The sequence below is a fragment of the Anabrus simplex genome, chromosome 7, assembly GCF_040414725.1.
Source record: "Anabrus simplex isolate iqAnaSimp1 chromosome 7, ASM4041472v1, whole genome shotgun sequence".
Classification (NCBI taxonomy): domain Eukaryota; kingdom Metazoa; phylum Arthropoda; class Insecta; order Orthoptera; family Tettigoniidae; genus Anabrus; species Anabrus simplex.
Window position 1 is genome coordinate 110,889,866 of NC_090271.1, and position 18,490 is coordinate 110,908,355.

Consider the following 18,490-nt stretch of genomic DNA (forward strand, 5'->3'; position numbering starts at 1 on the left):
TCGATGCTTGCAAAATCGATAGGTAATGTGTACACGTTTTGAGACATAGCTATTCTTTGTTCTTTAAGTTCATGCGTCTTAGTTATGCTGAGATAGCAGCACAATCTACCTGCAGAAGTTTAGTACGAGAGTCGATACATGCAAATTCGATAGTTGATGTGTACACGCTTTGAAACATGACTATTCATTGTACTTTAAGTTCATGGGTATAGGTTATGCTAAGATAGCAGCACAATCTAGCGGCAGAAATTTAGTACGATATTTGATGCATGCCAAATCCATAAGTAATGTGTACACGCTTTGAAACATGGCTATTCTTTGTACCATAAGGTCATGCGTATAGGTTACGCTAAGATAGCAGCACAATCTAGCGGAAGAAGTTCAGTATGAGAGTCGATGCTTGCAAAATCGATAGGTAATGTGTACACGTTTTGAGACATAGCTATTCTTTGTTCTTTAAGTTCATGCGTCTTAGTTATGCTGAGATAGCAGCACAATCTACCTGCAGAAGTTTAGTACGAGAGTCGATACATGCAAATTCGATAGTTGATGTGTACACGCTTTGAAACATGACTATTCATTGTACTTTAAGTTCATGGGTATAGGTTATGCTAAGATAGCAGCACAATCTAGCGGAAGAAATTTAGTACGATATTTGATGCATGCCAAATCCATAAGTAATGTGTACACGCTTTGAAACATGGCTATTCTTTGTACTTTAAGTTCATGTGTATAAGTTATGCTAAGATAGCAGCACAACCTAGCGGAAGAAGTTTAGTACGATATTTGTTGCATGCAAAGTCGATAGGTAATGTGTACACGCTTTGAAACATGGCTATTCTTTGTACTTTAAGGTTATGCTAAGATAGCAGCACAATCTAGCGGAAGAAGTTTAGTACGAGAGTCGATGTGTGCAAAATCGATAGGTGATGTGTACACGCTTTGAAACATGGCTGTTCATTGTACTTTAAAGTCATGCTAAGATAGCAGCACGATCTAGCTGATGAAGTTTAGTTCGATGGTCGATGCATGTAAAATCGATAGGTCATGTGTACACGCTTTGAAACATAGCAATTCATACTGCTGCTCTGTTCCCAAGACTTTTAAGCATAGCTAACCCTAATACTGTTCTTAACGACGTCGAGCTAAGGATTGATTACGTGACCGTGACGTCACGGCCACGTGCTCTTGTTTGGTAAACATAGCCACGTGCTTTTTTGACAGCTGTCTTCTTGACGAACCCTAACCTCACTTGAAGGACAATAGAGCGTCGCTAACCTCACTGCTGCCATCTTTACGGCGGTAAACCTCAAGGCTGCCACCTTACGCATGTTAGAGCGCGGAATTTAAAATCCAACAACAGAACATTGTTAACCTCACTCTTGTCATCTTTACGGCAGTAAACCTCAAGGCTGCCACCTTATGCATGTTGTAGCGCGGAATTTATAATCCAACAACAGAACATTGCTAACCTCACTCTTGCCATCTTGAAAAGTTCAGTGTTCCAAACACTAGTTAAAAAAACGAAACTCGTCGCACCTCGGGGATTTTCCATTCCTTGTTATGAACATGAAACCATTTACAAATAAAGATTAATTTTCTACGCTTAACAAAGTACAAGCGTTCTTGCTGATAGCGATCGATGAGGTTGTTGCTCCTTCAGCCCTTTAGCCCTTTAGCCCATTAGCCCTTTTGCCCATTAGCCCATTAGCCCTTTAGCCCATTAGCCCTTTTGCCCATTAGCCCTTCAGCCAATTAGCCCTACAAGGAATGTGCGGTAAGGAGGAGGAAGAGTCCTTTCATCCTTTTTGCCCCTTCTGATAAGATGTAACCCCTGGGTTCCATACCCTATCACGATTTTTTTTTCAGCCATGTTTATGCGATAACTTGTTCGACTGATTTTCACACACAAGACGAATGATGGAAGGTAAATAATTTGAAGTTATACTTTGGCTATATCGTTTACCGAGCGAGTTAGCTGCGCAGTATGGGTACAGTGTGTTTTTGATTTTTACACTATGCAAATCATTGAAGTTGTAGTTTTGCAATATTGCTTACTGAGCGAGTTAGCTACGCGATATGTGCACAGTGTGTTTCCATAGTTTTTGATTTTACACTAAGCAAATCATCAAAATTGTACTTTTGCTCTGAACACATCAAACAATGTTCTGATCATATGTTGAGGTTAACAACATCGATTACAGTGTTCGATTCTAGTCTTGTTATGTTTCATTCTGATCTTCTTAGAACAAGGGTACCCCCTAACATGTTCTAAACACATGTTGTATTGAGTACAGTGTTCGATTCTAGTCTTGATCACTTATTTTGTGTTCTGAACACATCGATCAATGTTCTGATCACATTTTGTATCGAGTACAGTGTTCGATTCTAGTCATGATCACTTATTTTGTGTTCTGAACACATCAATCAATGTTCTGATCACATGTTGAAGTTAACAACATCGATTACAGTGTTCTATTCTAGTCTTGTTATGTTTCAATCTGATCTTCTTAGAACAAGGGTATCCCATGACATATTCTAAACACATGATGTATTGAGTACAGTGTTCGATTCTAGTCTTGATCACTTATTTTGTTTTCTGAACGCATCAATCAATGTTCTGATCACATGTCGTATCGAGTACAGCGTTTGATTCTACTCTTCTTATGTTTCGAAAGACTAAACATGTACAATAATGTTATCGCTGCACACGCTTGCCTTCGCGATGCAGGTTTAAACTTGTTCGATATAAAGCTATGCCTTGACATAAGAGGCGGAGGAGGAGGTAGAGAAGGAGGAGGAGGAGGAGGAGGAGGAGGAGAATGATAAGGCCTTAACAGCCTATGTATAGTCGCCATTGTTTTTAAAGATGATAGCTGTCAAAAGAATTTTTCAAATTATCCACCACCACATTTCAGCTAAAGAGGGCAGCAGGGTGCTCTGTTGATTAAGCACATAGAATTTCAAATTGCCCTCCACCGCATGCATAACAGCAGCTGTTATCTTGCGCAGTAGCCTCTAAGCTAGCTTTCTTCATCAGAGTAGCCGCCATCTTGTGCGAGCACCCCTAGGCCGTCTCATAAGGAGCTATGTATAGTCACCATTTTGTGTCCGCCATCTTGCGTAAGCATCCCTAGGACGTCTCAAGCCATCTTGTGTCTCATAAGAGCAGCCACCATCTTGTAGAAATAGATAGCTGCCAATGCCAAAGGGCTTAAGTAGGAATCGAACCGTTGATCTCATCATTAGACTATGTTTTTTCTTGTTCCTGATACTACGAACCTACGTATTAGGCGGAAAAATTTTGTCCGTTTTCGAGATATTTAACATTTTGCATTTAAGCCTCCAAATTTAATGAATCGAACCAGCACGGTACGTTATACTCTCTACCATAGCTAGACCTGATCATGTTACGAAGACTCGCTTCAATACAAGCTAAAACAGAGCAAATGCCAAAGGGCCTAAGTAGGAACCGAACCGTTGATCCCATCATTAGACTATGTTTTACTTGTTCCTCATACTGCGAACCTAGGTATTAGGCAGAAAAATTTTGTCCGTTTGGTGTCCGCCATCTTACGCAAGCATCCTTAGGGCGTCTCAAGCCATCTTGTGCAAGGACACTTAAGCCGTCCCATAAGAGCAGTCGCTATCTTGAGCAAGCATCCCTAGGGCATATCATAAGGAGCCATGTATAACTACCCTCTTGAGCAAGCATCCCAAGGGCGTCTCATAAGAACCTGTGTATAGCAGCCATCTTGCGTAAGCACCCTTAAGGAGTCATGTATAGCCGCCATCTTATGCAATTAGCGTCGAGAGAGGGCTGCTGTAGAATTTTTCTTTTTAAATTATCCGCCACCACATTTCAAAGGTATCTAGCTAAAGATGGCAGCACTGCGGATGACAGGTGACGAATTTACATCTAAAGAGGGTAGCACGGTGCTCAAAGATGGCGGATGACAGCTGCACATGGCTATGTTTACCAAACAAGAGCACGTGGAATTTGCCACCGCTACATAGAGGGCAGCACTGTTCTCAAAGATGGCGGATGACAGCTGTCAGAAAAGCGCATAGGTTTGTACAGCACGTGGAATTTACCACCACCACATAGAGTGCAGCACTGTTCTCTCTGGATTAAAGATGGCGGATGACAGCTGACGAAATTGCCCGCAGCACAGTGCTCAAAGATGGCGAATGACAGCTGTCAAAAAAGCACGTGGCTTTGTTTCCCAACAAGAGCACATAGATTTTTTCAAATTGCCGCCACCACATAGAGTGCAGCACTGTGCTCTGTTGATTAAAGATGGTGGATGACGGCTGTCAAAAAGGCGGGTGATAGGTGATGAAATTGCCCGCAGCACGGTGCTCTGTTGATTAAAGATGGCGGATGACAGCTGTCAAAAAAGCACGTGGCTATGTTTACCAAACAAGAGCACGTGGAATTTACCGCCACCACATAGAGGGCAGCACTATACTCTGTTGATTAAAGATGGTGGGTAGTAGCTGTCAGAAAAGCACGTGAGTTTGTTTCCAAACAAGAGCACGTGGAATTTGCCGCCACCACATAGAGGGCAGCACGGTGCTCTCTTGATTAAAGATGGCTGCTGTCACGTGGAATTGTCTGCCACCACAGGTATCTAGCTAAAGAGGGCAGCACTGAGGTTTGCGATGCAAGATGGCTGCTGTCAAAAAAGCATTTTTCAAATTATCCGCCACCACAAAGAGGGCAGCACTGTGCTCTATAGATTAAAGATGGCGGATGACAGCTGCACGTGGCTTTGTTTACCTCGCGCTAGTTAGGTTAAGTTGGTAGCACTAAGGTTTAGACCCGTCAAGATAGCAGCACTGCCGATGACAGGTGACGAATTTTACAGCTACTGCGATATAGAGGGCAGCACAGTGCTTTGTAGTTTAAAGATGGCGGATGACAGCTGTCAAAAAAGCACGTGGCTGTCAAAAAGCACGTGGCTTTGTTTACCTCGCGCTAGTTAGGTTAAGTTGTACCACTAAGGTTTAGGTCCGTCAAGATGGCAGTACTGAGGTTAGCGATGCGTTGTTGTCTGTCAAAAAGCACGTGGCTTTGTTTACAAATCTGTCAAAAAGCATGTGGCTGTCAAAAAACACGTGGCTTTGTTGACCTCATGCTAGTTAGGTTAAGTTGGCACTACTGAGGTTTAGGCCCGTCAAGATGGTAGTACTGAGGTTTGCGATGCGTTGTTGTTGATGCGAGCTGCCAAAAAGCACGTGGCTTTGTTTACAAATCTGTCAAAAAGCACGTGGCTGTCAAAAAGCACGTGGCTTTGTTTACCTCGCGCTAGTGAGGTTAAGTTGGCACTACTGAGGTTTAGGCCCGTCAAGATGGCAGTACTGAGGTTAGCGATGCGTTGTTGTCTGTCAAAAAGCACGTGGCTGTCAAAAACACGTGGGTTTGTTTACCTCATGCTAGTTAGGTTAAGTTGGCACTAGTGAGGTTTAGGCCCGTCAAGATGGCAGCAGTGAGGTTAGCGTTGCGTTGTTGTCGATGACAGCTGTCAAAAAGCACGTGGCTTTGTTTACAAATTCAAATCTCGCGCCAAAATTCTAATTTCCCGCCAAAATTCAAATTTCCCGCGGGCGGCGGCGGCGGCGGCGGAGGAGGAGGCGGGCGGAGGCGTGCGGCGGAGGAGGCGCCAGAACTCTCCCATTATACTACTGTGTCTCTCTCTATCACCTGGTCCCTGCTCGTATTCATTAGAGCTGCTACGAAAATTCCTATTGTCCCCTCGGTTATACGGCCGCCTCTGTGTTATGTATCCTCGTGGTCGGTACCTGTAGGCACGCCCATTTCCTCCATATGAATAAGTTCGGCTTCTGTCGTAATTCCTATTCCAATTGCCTCCTGGTCCTCTCCTGTTGTCACGATTATTCGCAGAATTCCATTGGTCTCTCCGTGGTTGCCCATTTTCGTCTCCTTGTATTTCTCGCGACGTAGTCTGTGTCCCGGAATTCTGGACGTCTCCTCCTCTCCTTATCTTGCGCGGCGGGCTGCTATCCTGAGATACATCTACCATATGAACTGTTTCCGTATGTCTAACCCTTGGCTGAGACTGGCTCGAAGTAAGGTCAAGTTGACGTAACGTCCTTTCAGCCTCTGCCGCTGACTTGACGTTGGCCGCGATAAGGGTTCTCTGCGCTTCGAGTGGTAATTGCCTCGCGATGGCCACGACCATCTCAGACTCGGACGGTGGCGTATCAAGGTCTCGAAATTTGATAACTTGAGACACAAAATAACTCGAAAACCTCGTCGGAATCGTCGCCGGATATTTCTTAGCGTATAGCTCCATCCTTAGAGCTTGCTGTAAGGAAACGTCCCAAAATTTACGGAGAAAAGCCACCTTAAATTCCTCGTATGTGCTAAACGTATATTTGAAGGCCTGCATCCATTCCAAGGCGGTATCGGACAAAAATTTTTCAACTGTACGTAATTTTCGATCGGGGGGCACCCTTGCGTCTGATAGAAAGTCATCTATCTCACGAAGAAAAGCCCTAGGAGTCCTATCGTCCATGCCACTAAATTTCCTCGGTTTTTCCTCGGGCGACGCACGGAATATATTATAAATCGGCGCTCCATTTGTTACGTTTGGAGTGGACGCTCTCTCTTCTGGGCGGGATAAGTGAATTATATCGCTCATCATCGCTGGTTCATTGGTGTCGCTAGCAGCTCTCTCGATATGACTCTGCTGAATTGAACATTTCAATTTGTCCATCTCCTTGCTGGTCCTGAGGTCGATTAATTCTATCTTATCCTTCAAGTGCTGAATTTCCTTTTCTGCATATGCCAGCTTGTTTGTGTTCTTTTGACTATGCTCTGCCCATATCTCAATTGTCGCACCAACCTCATTGATATTGGCTCTGGTGTTCTCCCTGTCCGCCAGAATTATCTTCTTAATCTCTTCGCCTTTACCCGCGATTCGGCCCGTGACCTCCCGCGTAACTCTTTCTTCCAGGTTCTTCAACTTGACATCATTTTCCTTTATCGTCTCAGATAACTTCCGTTCCATTTTCTCTTCACTCTTCTGCTGCCCTTCGGCAACCTGATTCTTAATTTCTTCCGAGAACGATGAAAGTCTCTTTTCATTTTCAGCGCTAAGCTGCTCTATTGCGCTCCGATTTTTACCGATTTCTGTCCGTGCCTCATCTAACCTACTAGTTACTTCTTCTAGCCGTTGGTCTGTCTTTTCGGCTCCATCTGATATTTTCCCTGCTAGCTCCTCAACGGTTTTCTGCATCCGTTCAATCTGTTCCTCGGTTCGAACCTCTATCGCGTCGATATGTTTCTCTAATCGATTCATCCCCTCCTGACAACACCTCTGAACTGTTTCTATCTTTTCTTCGAGCTTCTCGTTACCCTGTGCTATTTTCGCCGTAAGTTCACTCACGTTCTTATGCTCACGTTTCTCGGCCTCTAGCGTTACTAACTCAAGTCTGTTCGCGATCTCCGTCATGTTTTCTTGCTCGCGCCTCACACCTTCCTGTTCGCGTCTCTCAGCTTCCTGTTCCGCTAACTCCATTTTCGCCAAAAGATCGGCGAGGGTTACAGCCATAATATTCGATACGAATGCGACTACGCAGTTATGCTTCCGGTGTGAGAGTCTCTAGATGTAGAACCAAGATTTTGAATATTAATATAGAAAATTTCCAGTTTCTGCCTTTTACGTTAAAAAAACCACAAGCAGTCTGGCTTCACAAATTCGCCATGCAGAAACTGCCTAACGAATAATTATCATGTGCTCATAATATCGCGATAAAATAATCAGAAATCCTCGCGTGTATTAAAAAAATAATAAAAAGATAATTACAATGTAGCCCCAACCGTTTACTGGAAATGTAGGTCTATGCTAATTTGGGCTCAAATATATGCATTAGACATCAATGCGTAACCACATTTGCATCTTATCTCCGATTAAAGGATTATACTTCCCACAACAATGATCCATACACCTTCAATCTTTGACAATGATGTCACTGTAATTACAAGTTTTCCTCCGAGTTTGAGGCTGACTCGGGTCCCTATCTTAATCTAAATAAAAACAAAATTAAAATCTCCGGCTATACAAATCTGTTACACAGAACAAACTTTTAGGTCATGTCCATAGGCGAGTTTATCTGAGGGATACACATCGTCTACTTGCCCCAAGTGAGAAATCGTTTCCTAGTTCTCGAATTCCCAATGGAATCACTGAATTATTTGACATACCTCTACCATCGGCCATCATGCTCTTATTCACATCCTAACATTAATATAAAAATTCAATTTAATGCCGATATATACACAACGTATACCTATATATTTAGGAATTACAGACTTTCACTAAATATACGATTTCCACGGAAACCTCGCCCTCTCGTATCCGTATACTAACATAAGTATAATCGAATACCGGACTGTAGACCCAATTGTCTAATACGCTAGGTTGCCAGCTCCCATGACTCCGTCTGAGTATCGAGCAAGAATCTCAGGCTTCGTCATCTATAATGCGCCTGTTCGGAATTATCTACCTAACTTAAATATTGGGTACCACTCTGGTCACTCCCAAAATTCCCAACTATATACTCCTACACAAGGCCTACAAAGTCGCGCATCACAAACAAACAAAATGAACCGGGCGCTGCACATATGACAACTGCCAAAATAACAATCGCTCAACGTTGCATCGCGCCAGAAATGAACCTGACGCCGCCCAAACAACAATCGCCACCACTCAAGGCGCCATAAATGAACCGTTCCCATCCATCAATATCACAATGCCAGACTCAGTCGGTTAGAGCTTCGTGGTTTCGTTCGGTCTAGGGCGAGAATTAAATCTAAGTTCTATAAAAATAATCACCAATGGTGTATATGAATGGGAAACAGTTGCATTTGTTGTGAATAAGAGACAGATAAAGGGGTAAAATGGATTTATTCACTAGAGCACATAATTAATATTCATACTAACGAAATTCTACAAAATACAATAAAACATGACGCAAACTGTCATAATAAAAGCATAATGCGCCGTGCACATTAGAAATAACTACAAATTACATTACTGAAATCGGTCGGTCCAAATACCGAGCAAATAAATTATACAAACAAAATATTAAATCTTGGCCTGTTCTACATCGTTAATTATAGGCAACGCCGCCAAGTGAGTATGCCGATTTCCCCGAGGGGAATTTCGATTACGACCGTCCACAAGCTATGCTTCGACAAGAGAAAGTCACGCCAGTTTCATTCCATAATGCACATATTTACATATACAAAATCATTAATCCTGATAAGGGAAAATCCAGGGATCCTAACTTATCTACTACACAGATTCTACTGACAGATCCGATCTGTCGCAAGCAACCAGCCTGAAGCTGCATACCACCAGAGAAAATTAGCTCCGGGCTAAATTTAAGAGAGAAAGATTAATTCGTCAAGACACAACACACTGACAACAAATACGACAAGGCACTTCGATACAAGGTACATAAGTATACAAACACAGCTCCTGTAAAATAACAGCATAATCACAATATAAAGAAAATATGTACATGCAATCAGAGCACTTCCTCATCACCAGGTCATTAGTGGCACGCCCCTGTCCGCCAGGGCGATCAGGACATTCCCCTTGGACTAGTGGAAAGTTTCACTTTTCATGGGAGCGGAACCCAGCTGGAAAGTGATTCATACTGCCTCGCAAAGGACTCCAGGCAAACGGGGTGCAGGTAATTGCTTCCTTCACGGCTATCCCAGCCAGACTTGCTCACACAACAAAAGAAGGTTTCTCTCTTAAATACTGCTGCCTTATTATGTAAACTAATTATTTCTCCCGATTATAAAATCTTCTATGACAACAGAAACATCTCTTCTTCACCTTTCAATACATATGCCGCAAAAATCGCTCTCAAGGAAGACGTCACACATGGCCTTCCGTCTCAGCGGCTCGGGAGTTCGATACTCGACTCTGTCTCTTTACTCTGCGGGCATATCCAAGCCCATCCTTGTTTAAAGCAGCTTGCCCTGCTAACATCCCTTCCTTGCCATGTTTACAGGCATTCAAACCCATATCTGACTTCCGCGTCATATATCAGGCGATCTCAGCCTCTCAACCCTCGCAATAATCTCCACCCCGATCTACTGTCGTCTCTGCTCATTAGAAGAACCTAACTACCCAACGAAGACGTCGTGGCGTTCCTGTGGCAGCGAACATATATCTGAAATCACGCACAGATAAAATATAAGAGGCCTACACTGGTCTTTACTGATAATTATTCCACAAAGAGAAGGCGGTCTGGCCTCGTTAATGATGAAACTATCCACATTCCTAACACTTAACACACACACCTAGGAATGCTCTGAAAGGATTAAAAACAATGCATGCACACACACTCCTAACTTTACCTATTTACAACCCTTTTTCCCATAACTAAACTAACCATGAATGACTGCAACAAATAAGGGCACTAGCATACATCCTGCCCTGGATCTCCCACTGATTTATTGACAATATAATTACTCATCGTTAGCAAATTGACATTGACCGTTAATATTTCCCTAAAAACTGGATGAAACTGAATTGACCTCAAATGTTACCCACATGCTTAAAAATCTGACATATGCACTTAGCTTTGTTGTCTTCAGCAATCACACCATCTGCACAACTGCAGCGTCAGGAGATTACTCGGCCATCATATCCTCTTTGATGGCGTTACAAAAGATATGAATTACACATGTAGCTTCCATGATTGTCCTTGCAGATAACACTCCTACAATGAATGGAAAACAGGTTAACACTTCACTTGCTCAATTGCATACGCGCACACTATTTAAGGAGATATTGCTTAGCACACATAATTGGACAAAGATTAATTCTTTGATCAGAGTCGTAGTATCATGGAGTTCGCCCCGGATCCGTCCGTATGCAAGAGCAATTACGATACGATCGAACACGTTTTCTCCGCGATCGCGAAACCGACCCGAAACGTTGGCGTGTAATACAGCTAATTAGTTCACGACAATCTTCCCGGTATGCACAGCTATCGTCCCTTTTATTTACCGCGTTCACACATACGTGGTACCTACCGCACTTGATGTAAGAGCGAAGCGTCACACGCGTAGCGGTAAATACACATATACGGACTTATGACTCCCGTAGTTATTAAATGTAACTCACACCAGGTGATACGTTTTACTGTAGTCTGGGCACGTTTCTATGTGTATAATATTCATATATCAATCATGAAGAAATAACGTCACTGTAGCACTTTGATATCGGACAAAGAAAATGGCGATCTCGACTGGCGTGGAGACTACCTTCTGTACCACGGACACCTCACGAAAGACAGCCCGCTTCCCCAAGCCACTGTTGGTTTTATGGACCCACCCGCGTCGTTCCGAAAAGAGGGGGTGGCCCTGTTGGCTATGGCGCGAGGTTTCAACCGCTTTCTCAGGACAAAGCCCACAACCGTTATAACCTATCCACACAAATATATATGTAGAAGTTAGCCGATGAATGAACAGATAAAGAAGTCTAAATTCATTTACTACTCATCAGGCGTATCGAAACCGTGGAGCACGGGTTATTTCTCAGATTTCACCCTTATTTCTAATAGGTCGGCACTGTGATGATCGAAGTTAGCAACCCCGCGCAATTCTTTATGACTCGCTTTCACAGCTCGCGATTGGCTCTTTTCAAACTCGCCGCACGTTAGGTGACGCTGCGACACTCCCACAGCCTCGTTCAAACTTTCAAACCACAGGCCGATTCAAACCTGGCTTCCGGCCGCTCTTCCAGGGCGCGGCCCAGCACAAAGCCGTTTGCTTGCCACCTCGCAAACAAAGTCTTTCAAATTTAACGCCTCCACAGTGTTGCGCAATATGCAAATAAAAGTCCCTGGGGCAATATGATATGTTTCATTATGGCGACGATGGGATAGGAAAGGCCTAGGAGTTGGAAGGAAGCGGCCGTGGCCTTACTTAAGGTACAGCCCCAGCATTTGCCTGCCTCTACGCTCACGGCCAACTCACCCGGTAAAATTAAACAATTAATTATACACAAAGAAATTATAATAAGATTAAATCAAACTTTTTCAACAGTCTTAACTCAATTAATTCCTAAGACCAGACCTAATCAATGAAACTAGTTCATTACAGCGATAATCCTATTAATTCGAAATAGTTAGTTAACCTACCACTGCAGACTGTTAGCCGTGCGAATCCATTTCGCCCATGAACACACACTCTTATCTCTACACGTAATTCATTTTTGTGTTATTTTACTCACAGGGGTTGCCTGGCCGAGGCGGTAAAGGCGTGCTCGGTTCGCCCGGAAGGACGTGGGTTCGAATCCCCGTCAGGAAGTCGTAAAATATAAGAAACGAGATTTCCACTTCCGGAGGTGCATATGGCCCTGAGGTTCACTCTGCCTACACTAAAAATGAGTACCAGGTTAATTCCTGGGGGCAAAGGCGGCCGGGCGCAGAGCTACCCACTCTACCCCATCACGTGCCGCAAATAACAGTGGTGGAAGCCTTTACCTTCTACTCCTCCAAGGGCCTTCATGGGCTGTACGGAGGTCACTTTATCTTTGTTATTTTACTCACACACAGATATCAAATGATTTTCATGGCTGTCTTTAATACAATGAGAAATTTAAACAATATATCAGGCATGGAAATATGAAGTTACTCGCTGTGACAGTCATTGGACACTTTAAAAATATATTTACAAGTACATTTTGTTCTGCCATTGATCAATTGAACCTGCCTTTCTGCACATATAGAAATTATACCGCTGATTACTCTTAGCAACCCTTCTAATATACAAGCTATTGCGTTATGTACTGTTGAGAGAGGTTTCTGCAATCTTAATCAACAATTTTGCGGCATTTATTTTGACATTAGGTTAACTTATCAAGGTCAATTCAGTGACATGGCATAATTTCTCAGTTACATTTATTGAATGTGATTATTTTTGCGATGTCTTTCACTAAGATAAAGAGAAATGTTACAGTTTAATAACGATGACCATCGGTTTATCCTTCCTTACTGTTACTTAATTAAAGGATCAAATTACCCTTGAAATTATGTACAAATACACACAACACTGTCAATCATAGTGTTCATGGGGCCGATGACCTTCGATGTTAGGCCCCTTAAAACACCAAGCATCATCAGCATCATCATTATAGTGTTCATACAAATATAATAACAAAAGCACACAATCCTGAAATACAATATCTACACTGAATTTACAACATAATTTGACATTCACGCACCTTCCTACAATGATTCGAACACAAGTATCAGCGCCATAACTTTACTATCACCGTGTCAGATTCAATAATGTCTGTTTGTTTAACTGGCATCTTTAGTGACTGTACTTTATCTCATTAAAGATACCGATAGCTCATGTCTCCACCATTATTTTTATGAGTATGTTAATCTGGCGTCCGCCTCTGTGGTGTAGTGGTTAGTGTGATTAGCTGTCACCCCCGAAGGTCCGGGCTCGTTTCCCGGCTCTGCCACGAAATTTGAAAAGTGGTACGAGGGCTGGAACGGGGTCCACTCAGCCTCGGGAGGTCAACTGAGTAGAGGTGGGTTCGATTCCCACCTCAGCCATCCTGGAAGTGGTTTTCCGTGGTTTCCCACTTCTCCTCCAGGCAAATGCCGGGATGGTACCTAACTTAAGGCCACGGCCGCTTCCTTCCCTCTTCCTTCTCTATCCCTTCCAATCTTCCCATCCCTCCACAAGGCCCCTGTTCAGCATAGCAGGTGCGGCCGCCTGGGCGAGGTTTTGGTCATTCTCCCCAGCTGTATCCCCGACCAAGAGTCTGAAACTCCAGGACACTGTCCCTGAGGCGGTAGAGGTAGGATCTCTCGCTGAGTCCGAGGGAAAAGCCGACCCTGGAGGGTAAACAGATGATGATGATGATGATGATGTTAATCTGGCACGTCAAATACAACACGAATTAAATCACAGTTTATAATATAGTCACACGCATGGTTACAATTTACTTTTACATATTTATTCACACTGAGGTTCTACTGTCGGCAACCAATCCATAAATTATTATCCTCCTATAAGTTTTACTATATTCATCTAAGAATTTCATCATTTAATCAACATCACATTATTCATATCTCAGTGCTGCCTTGCTTATTTATCTCATATCTTCATTGGTCTATTTGTTTTTACGATAATGTCCACGAGCACCTTCATCTCTGACACAATGACTTCATCTGTCATTCCTTATTATCTTTGTGATCCCTGTTAATTACTGGCGTATTCAACACCTCTTATTATTTTTATTTCATATTTATCCACATAGATTTGAGCTCCGATTCATCGAGCTAATTATTTTAAAATCGCATGTCGTATTCTATTACCTTAAAGACGATTATCACTTATTTTCTTCACGAGACGGCTTTTCCGGCCTCTATTCTCGCATTCCATCTATTAATTACACTAGTGAGATGTGTATTGCAATTACGCGGTCCAAGCTGAGTGTAGCATTACTTCCGCTTACTTTTGGCCAGATTCTTTCGTTTCATCTTTCCTATCTGAACTACTTCGATCAGCAGTTTTTCACTCCCAGTGCTAGATTTGTGAGGCCTATGTACTGGCCTTTATTCCTACTTTGTCACTGCTAAAATAAATAAATAAATAAATAAATAAATAAATAAATAAATAAATAAATAAATAAATAAATAAATAAATAAATAAATAAATAAATAAATAAATACTTTCCTTGGTCCTTCCTCACACAATCTTCAGGGTTTCAGAAGTTGTAACATTTGTATGACAAAGACGGTATTCCATCGCTTACACTCACCAGCATCCTTTTTGTCCGAGGAAGCTTGGTCAACGTTGGTCTCTTCCGACCTCAACAATATAAAGTTCATGAGACAGGTCTTATGGTGGCGATGAGTTAAGAGTCGGAAAGAATTGACCGTGGCTTTAATTAAGGCACAGCCCAAGCATTTGCCTGGTGTGAAAATGGGACCCCACGGAAAACCGTGTTCAGGGCTGCCGACAGTTGGTTTCGAACCTACTTTCTCCTGAATGCAAGCTGATATCTACGTGATCCAAAACGAGCAGCCAATCACCCGGTAGCTCATGAAATAGTGAGTCTATTATTTCTCTGCCTTCGTAAGAGTTCCCTTTCTTCACTCGACAACTCATTCTTCGTACGGCCAAAATACTTTTTCTACAAGGGTCTGATGATCTTGTTATTATGCCCCTTAAAGTAATCACTACCACCAACGCCATCGCCATCCTCACCAGCAGTTGCTGTTTCAGCTATGTATGAGCACCGTGGTGTAAATCGGGGAGAAGAGCAAAAACGATGCAATTCTAATATGAAGGGATGTCAGATTTGCATCGCCAACTGTGGAGGGGGGGGGGGGGAGGGGGACGTACTGTAGTGTCTGGTCAGCCGATTTGGGAACGTTTTGTTCATGAGAGGCTGACAACTTTGAACAACAGCAGTGAAGGAACTAATCCGATAAAACAGATCATATAATAGACTTTCACAGTTGAAAGTTGGTGACCCATCATAGGATGGATTTTGCAGGCCGTCTCCATCGTTCTTGATCTTTGGCATCACGAAGGAGCTGGCCCAATGTTCGATTAGCCTTCTCCGTTATCTAATCCAGCCATCGCTTTACAGGTCTTGGCTCTTTAACTTTGCCTTGGATAATCATATTTTCAGAGTTATCCTCCTGTCGCGGAATATGTGCCCAAAGTACTGAAGGGTTCGCTGGAAACAAATACCGGACGATCTCCTCTTTACAGTGGGTTCTTGAATTACTGAGTTGTTAGTTAATTTGTCCATTTGTGAGATTCTTAACATCTTCCTGTACTGTGTGTTCACTGCTCACGGAAGCTTAAAGCAGACTAGCTGAGACCATGAAATTACTGGGCGAGCTTTAAGAGTCCTATTCTCCCAGACACGGCAAAGGAAGTAATCGGAAACTCGACGGACTTGCACTGTAGAATTGGTCTCTTTAGCCATGTATGAACACATCATCGACAAACCGAGCGAGTTGGCCGTGCGGTTAGGGGGGCGCAGCTGTGAGCTTGCATTCGGGAGATATTCGGTTCGTACCCTACTGGCGACAGCCCTGAATATGTTTTTCCGTGGTTTCCCATTTTACATCAACAAATGCTGGAGCTCTTCCTTAATTAAGATGACGGGCGCTTCCTTCCAACTCCTAGCCCTGTCCTATGGCATCGTCACCATAATGCCTATCTGTGTCGGTGTGACGTGAAGTAAATAACAAAAAAGAAATAATAATAATCGACAGCATACACGCTCTTGCAAATCAGAGCAAGGGGATGCCTAGGAAATACTATGTTAAAGATGGAAAAAAAGGTGCACATCTTGGAATAATGACGTGAGAGGGGCTTGTAACCATAAAAAGAAGGCATATCAGAAATGACTCCATACAAGGACTGACAGAGATGAAAGAAACAGAGCAAAACAAGTAAATGTTGAACCCAAGAAGAAGTCGGGGAAGATTTTGGTAAATAACCTGGAAAAGCTAGGACAAGCGGCAGGGAAACCTTTCTGGACAATAATAAAGAATGTTAGAAAGGAAGGGGGAAAAATATATGAATAGCTTTTTGGAATATTTTGAAAATCTTCTCAACGTAAAAGGAAATCTCGCTTGTGACGTCGCGAACAATCGAGCGCATGGGAAGGAGGACAACGATGTTTGTGAAATTAAACTTGAGGAAGTGGAAAGAATGGTAAATAAACTCCATTTTCATAAAGCAGCAGGAATAGATTGAATTAGAGCTGAAATGGTGAAATACAGTGGGAATATAGTAGTAAAGTGTCCGCCTCATGATGCCAAGTTCATGGGTTCGATCCCGGTTGAGGTGGTAGTATTTGAAGCGCGGTCAAAACATCTTGCCACTCCGTGTCAATGTTGTTGGCATGTTAAAGATTTTTGGTGACGCACTCAGTGCCACTCGGCAATATCCAGTAGAATTCCTATTTTATTGCTAGAGGCCAGCACTATCAGAATGTCGAAATCGGTATGCAGGCCGCCTAGATGGCACCAACTTCAGAAAGTCTGCAACTCGGAAGCTGAGGACATATGAATATTACTTACTAATGAGGTGGTTTAAATGTTTGGTGGTTTTAGGCCCTGTAGCGAGTTTTTAATTATGACAATATTCATGTGCTATTTATCATTTTTTACTTACAGGTGGCAGAGGCTCCTGAACCATGGTCAGGAGTTCGAGATGCTCTAGAGCCAGGAAATGCATGCACACAGTTCAATAGTGACTCTAAGAAGTATGGAGGTAGTGAAGATTGTCTTTATCTGAACGTGTACACCCCAAAGGTAAGTTTTATCTTTTTTAAATAGTATAATTCATCTTGGGCAGCTTTGAACGTTATTCCAATTTCAATTTATAGACAAAATAAAGTAGTACAACATCGTGGTAGCAACAATGACTTATCCTCCTTATGGCAGGTATGCGTGGTGCTAACGAGTACTTTCTTTAATTTTCTTACGTAAGTTCTGTGTTCTAATGCCGTACGCTAAATAATACGAAATATCAGGAACTGTTCAGAAAAGGTATATTTGTAAATCAGAGATAAAAGTACATAGAGAATTCTCCTCCTCCTCCTCTTCCTGCCCCAGGGGCTCTGAACTTTGGAGCGTGGATCGGCGACCACGGCGCCTTCAACTGAGTCCTGGCATTGCTTCCACTTAATTGTGCCAGGCTGCTCACTTTCATCAATCCTATCCGACCTTTCTTGGTCAACTCTTATACTTTTCCGACCCCGATGGTATTACGTATGGAGGCCTAGGGAGTCTTTCATTTTCATGCCCTTCTTGGCCCTTGTCTTGCCTTACATCGTTTTGATCTTTTCCTCGGTACTCCCTGAGCAACTGATTTCACTAAATTCGTGGCCGTTCCTTTCAACTGGTTCCCTCACGTCTAGCATCAAACACACGTTTAATCCTGTCAGCATTCATATAGACCAAGTGGCCAAACTGTTTTGACATCTACTGTAGATGTCACGTCAAGTTCTTCCTCCTCCTTATTATATCTTCCATAGTCTTGTTAATAACTTGAAAGTAGGTACACTATTAATAACATTTCCAAATTTGTTATTCTGCTGTTATGTTCCAAGTCTCTGAGCCGTACAATAAGGTGGGTGGGAACGAAGTCTAACATATCTGAAGCTTGGTCTTCTGTGACACTTCTTTCTTGTTAATGAACAGGAGACCTGCCCATCACAGGAAATGCTGGAAACCGTGATTTCGATGCACTAATCGATTGCCGTCACATGTCTGCGCGTGCGCCTTTCCCGCATTTCCCGATTTCGTTGCTGTGCCATTACGTGTGAGTGAGTGAGAGGAGAAGACGTGTTTAGTGACCAGATGAATGCAACACGATCAAACAGCGCGTGTTCATTGTCGAGTGTTACGCGAAGCACTTTTTTTTTTGGAATACCTCAGCGGA

At 42.9% G+C, this 18,490-nt stretch overlaps 1 protein-coding gene across 2 annotated transcripts in view; it reads left to right on the forward strand.

The window, feature by feature from the left end:
• Positions 1-18,490, forward strand: part of LOC136877173 (esterase FE4) — a 101,982-nt gene that overhangs the window by 28,495 nt on the left and 54,997 nt on the right. For both annotated transcript variants that reach the window (XM_068228603.1, XM_068228604.1), the window contains exon 3: positions 17,221-17,358. In XM_068228603.1, the coding sequence (XP_068084704.1) occupies positions 17,221-17,358 (138 nt within the window). The remainder of the gene's footprint in view (positions 1-17,220; positions 17,359-18,490) is intronic.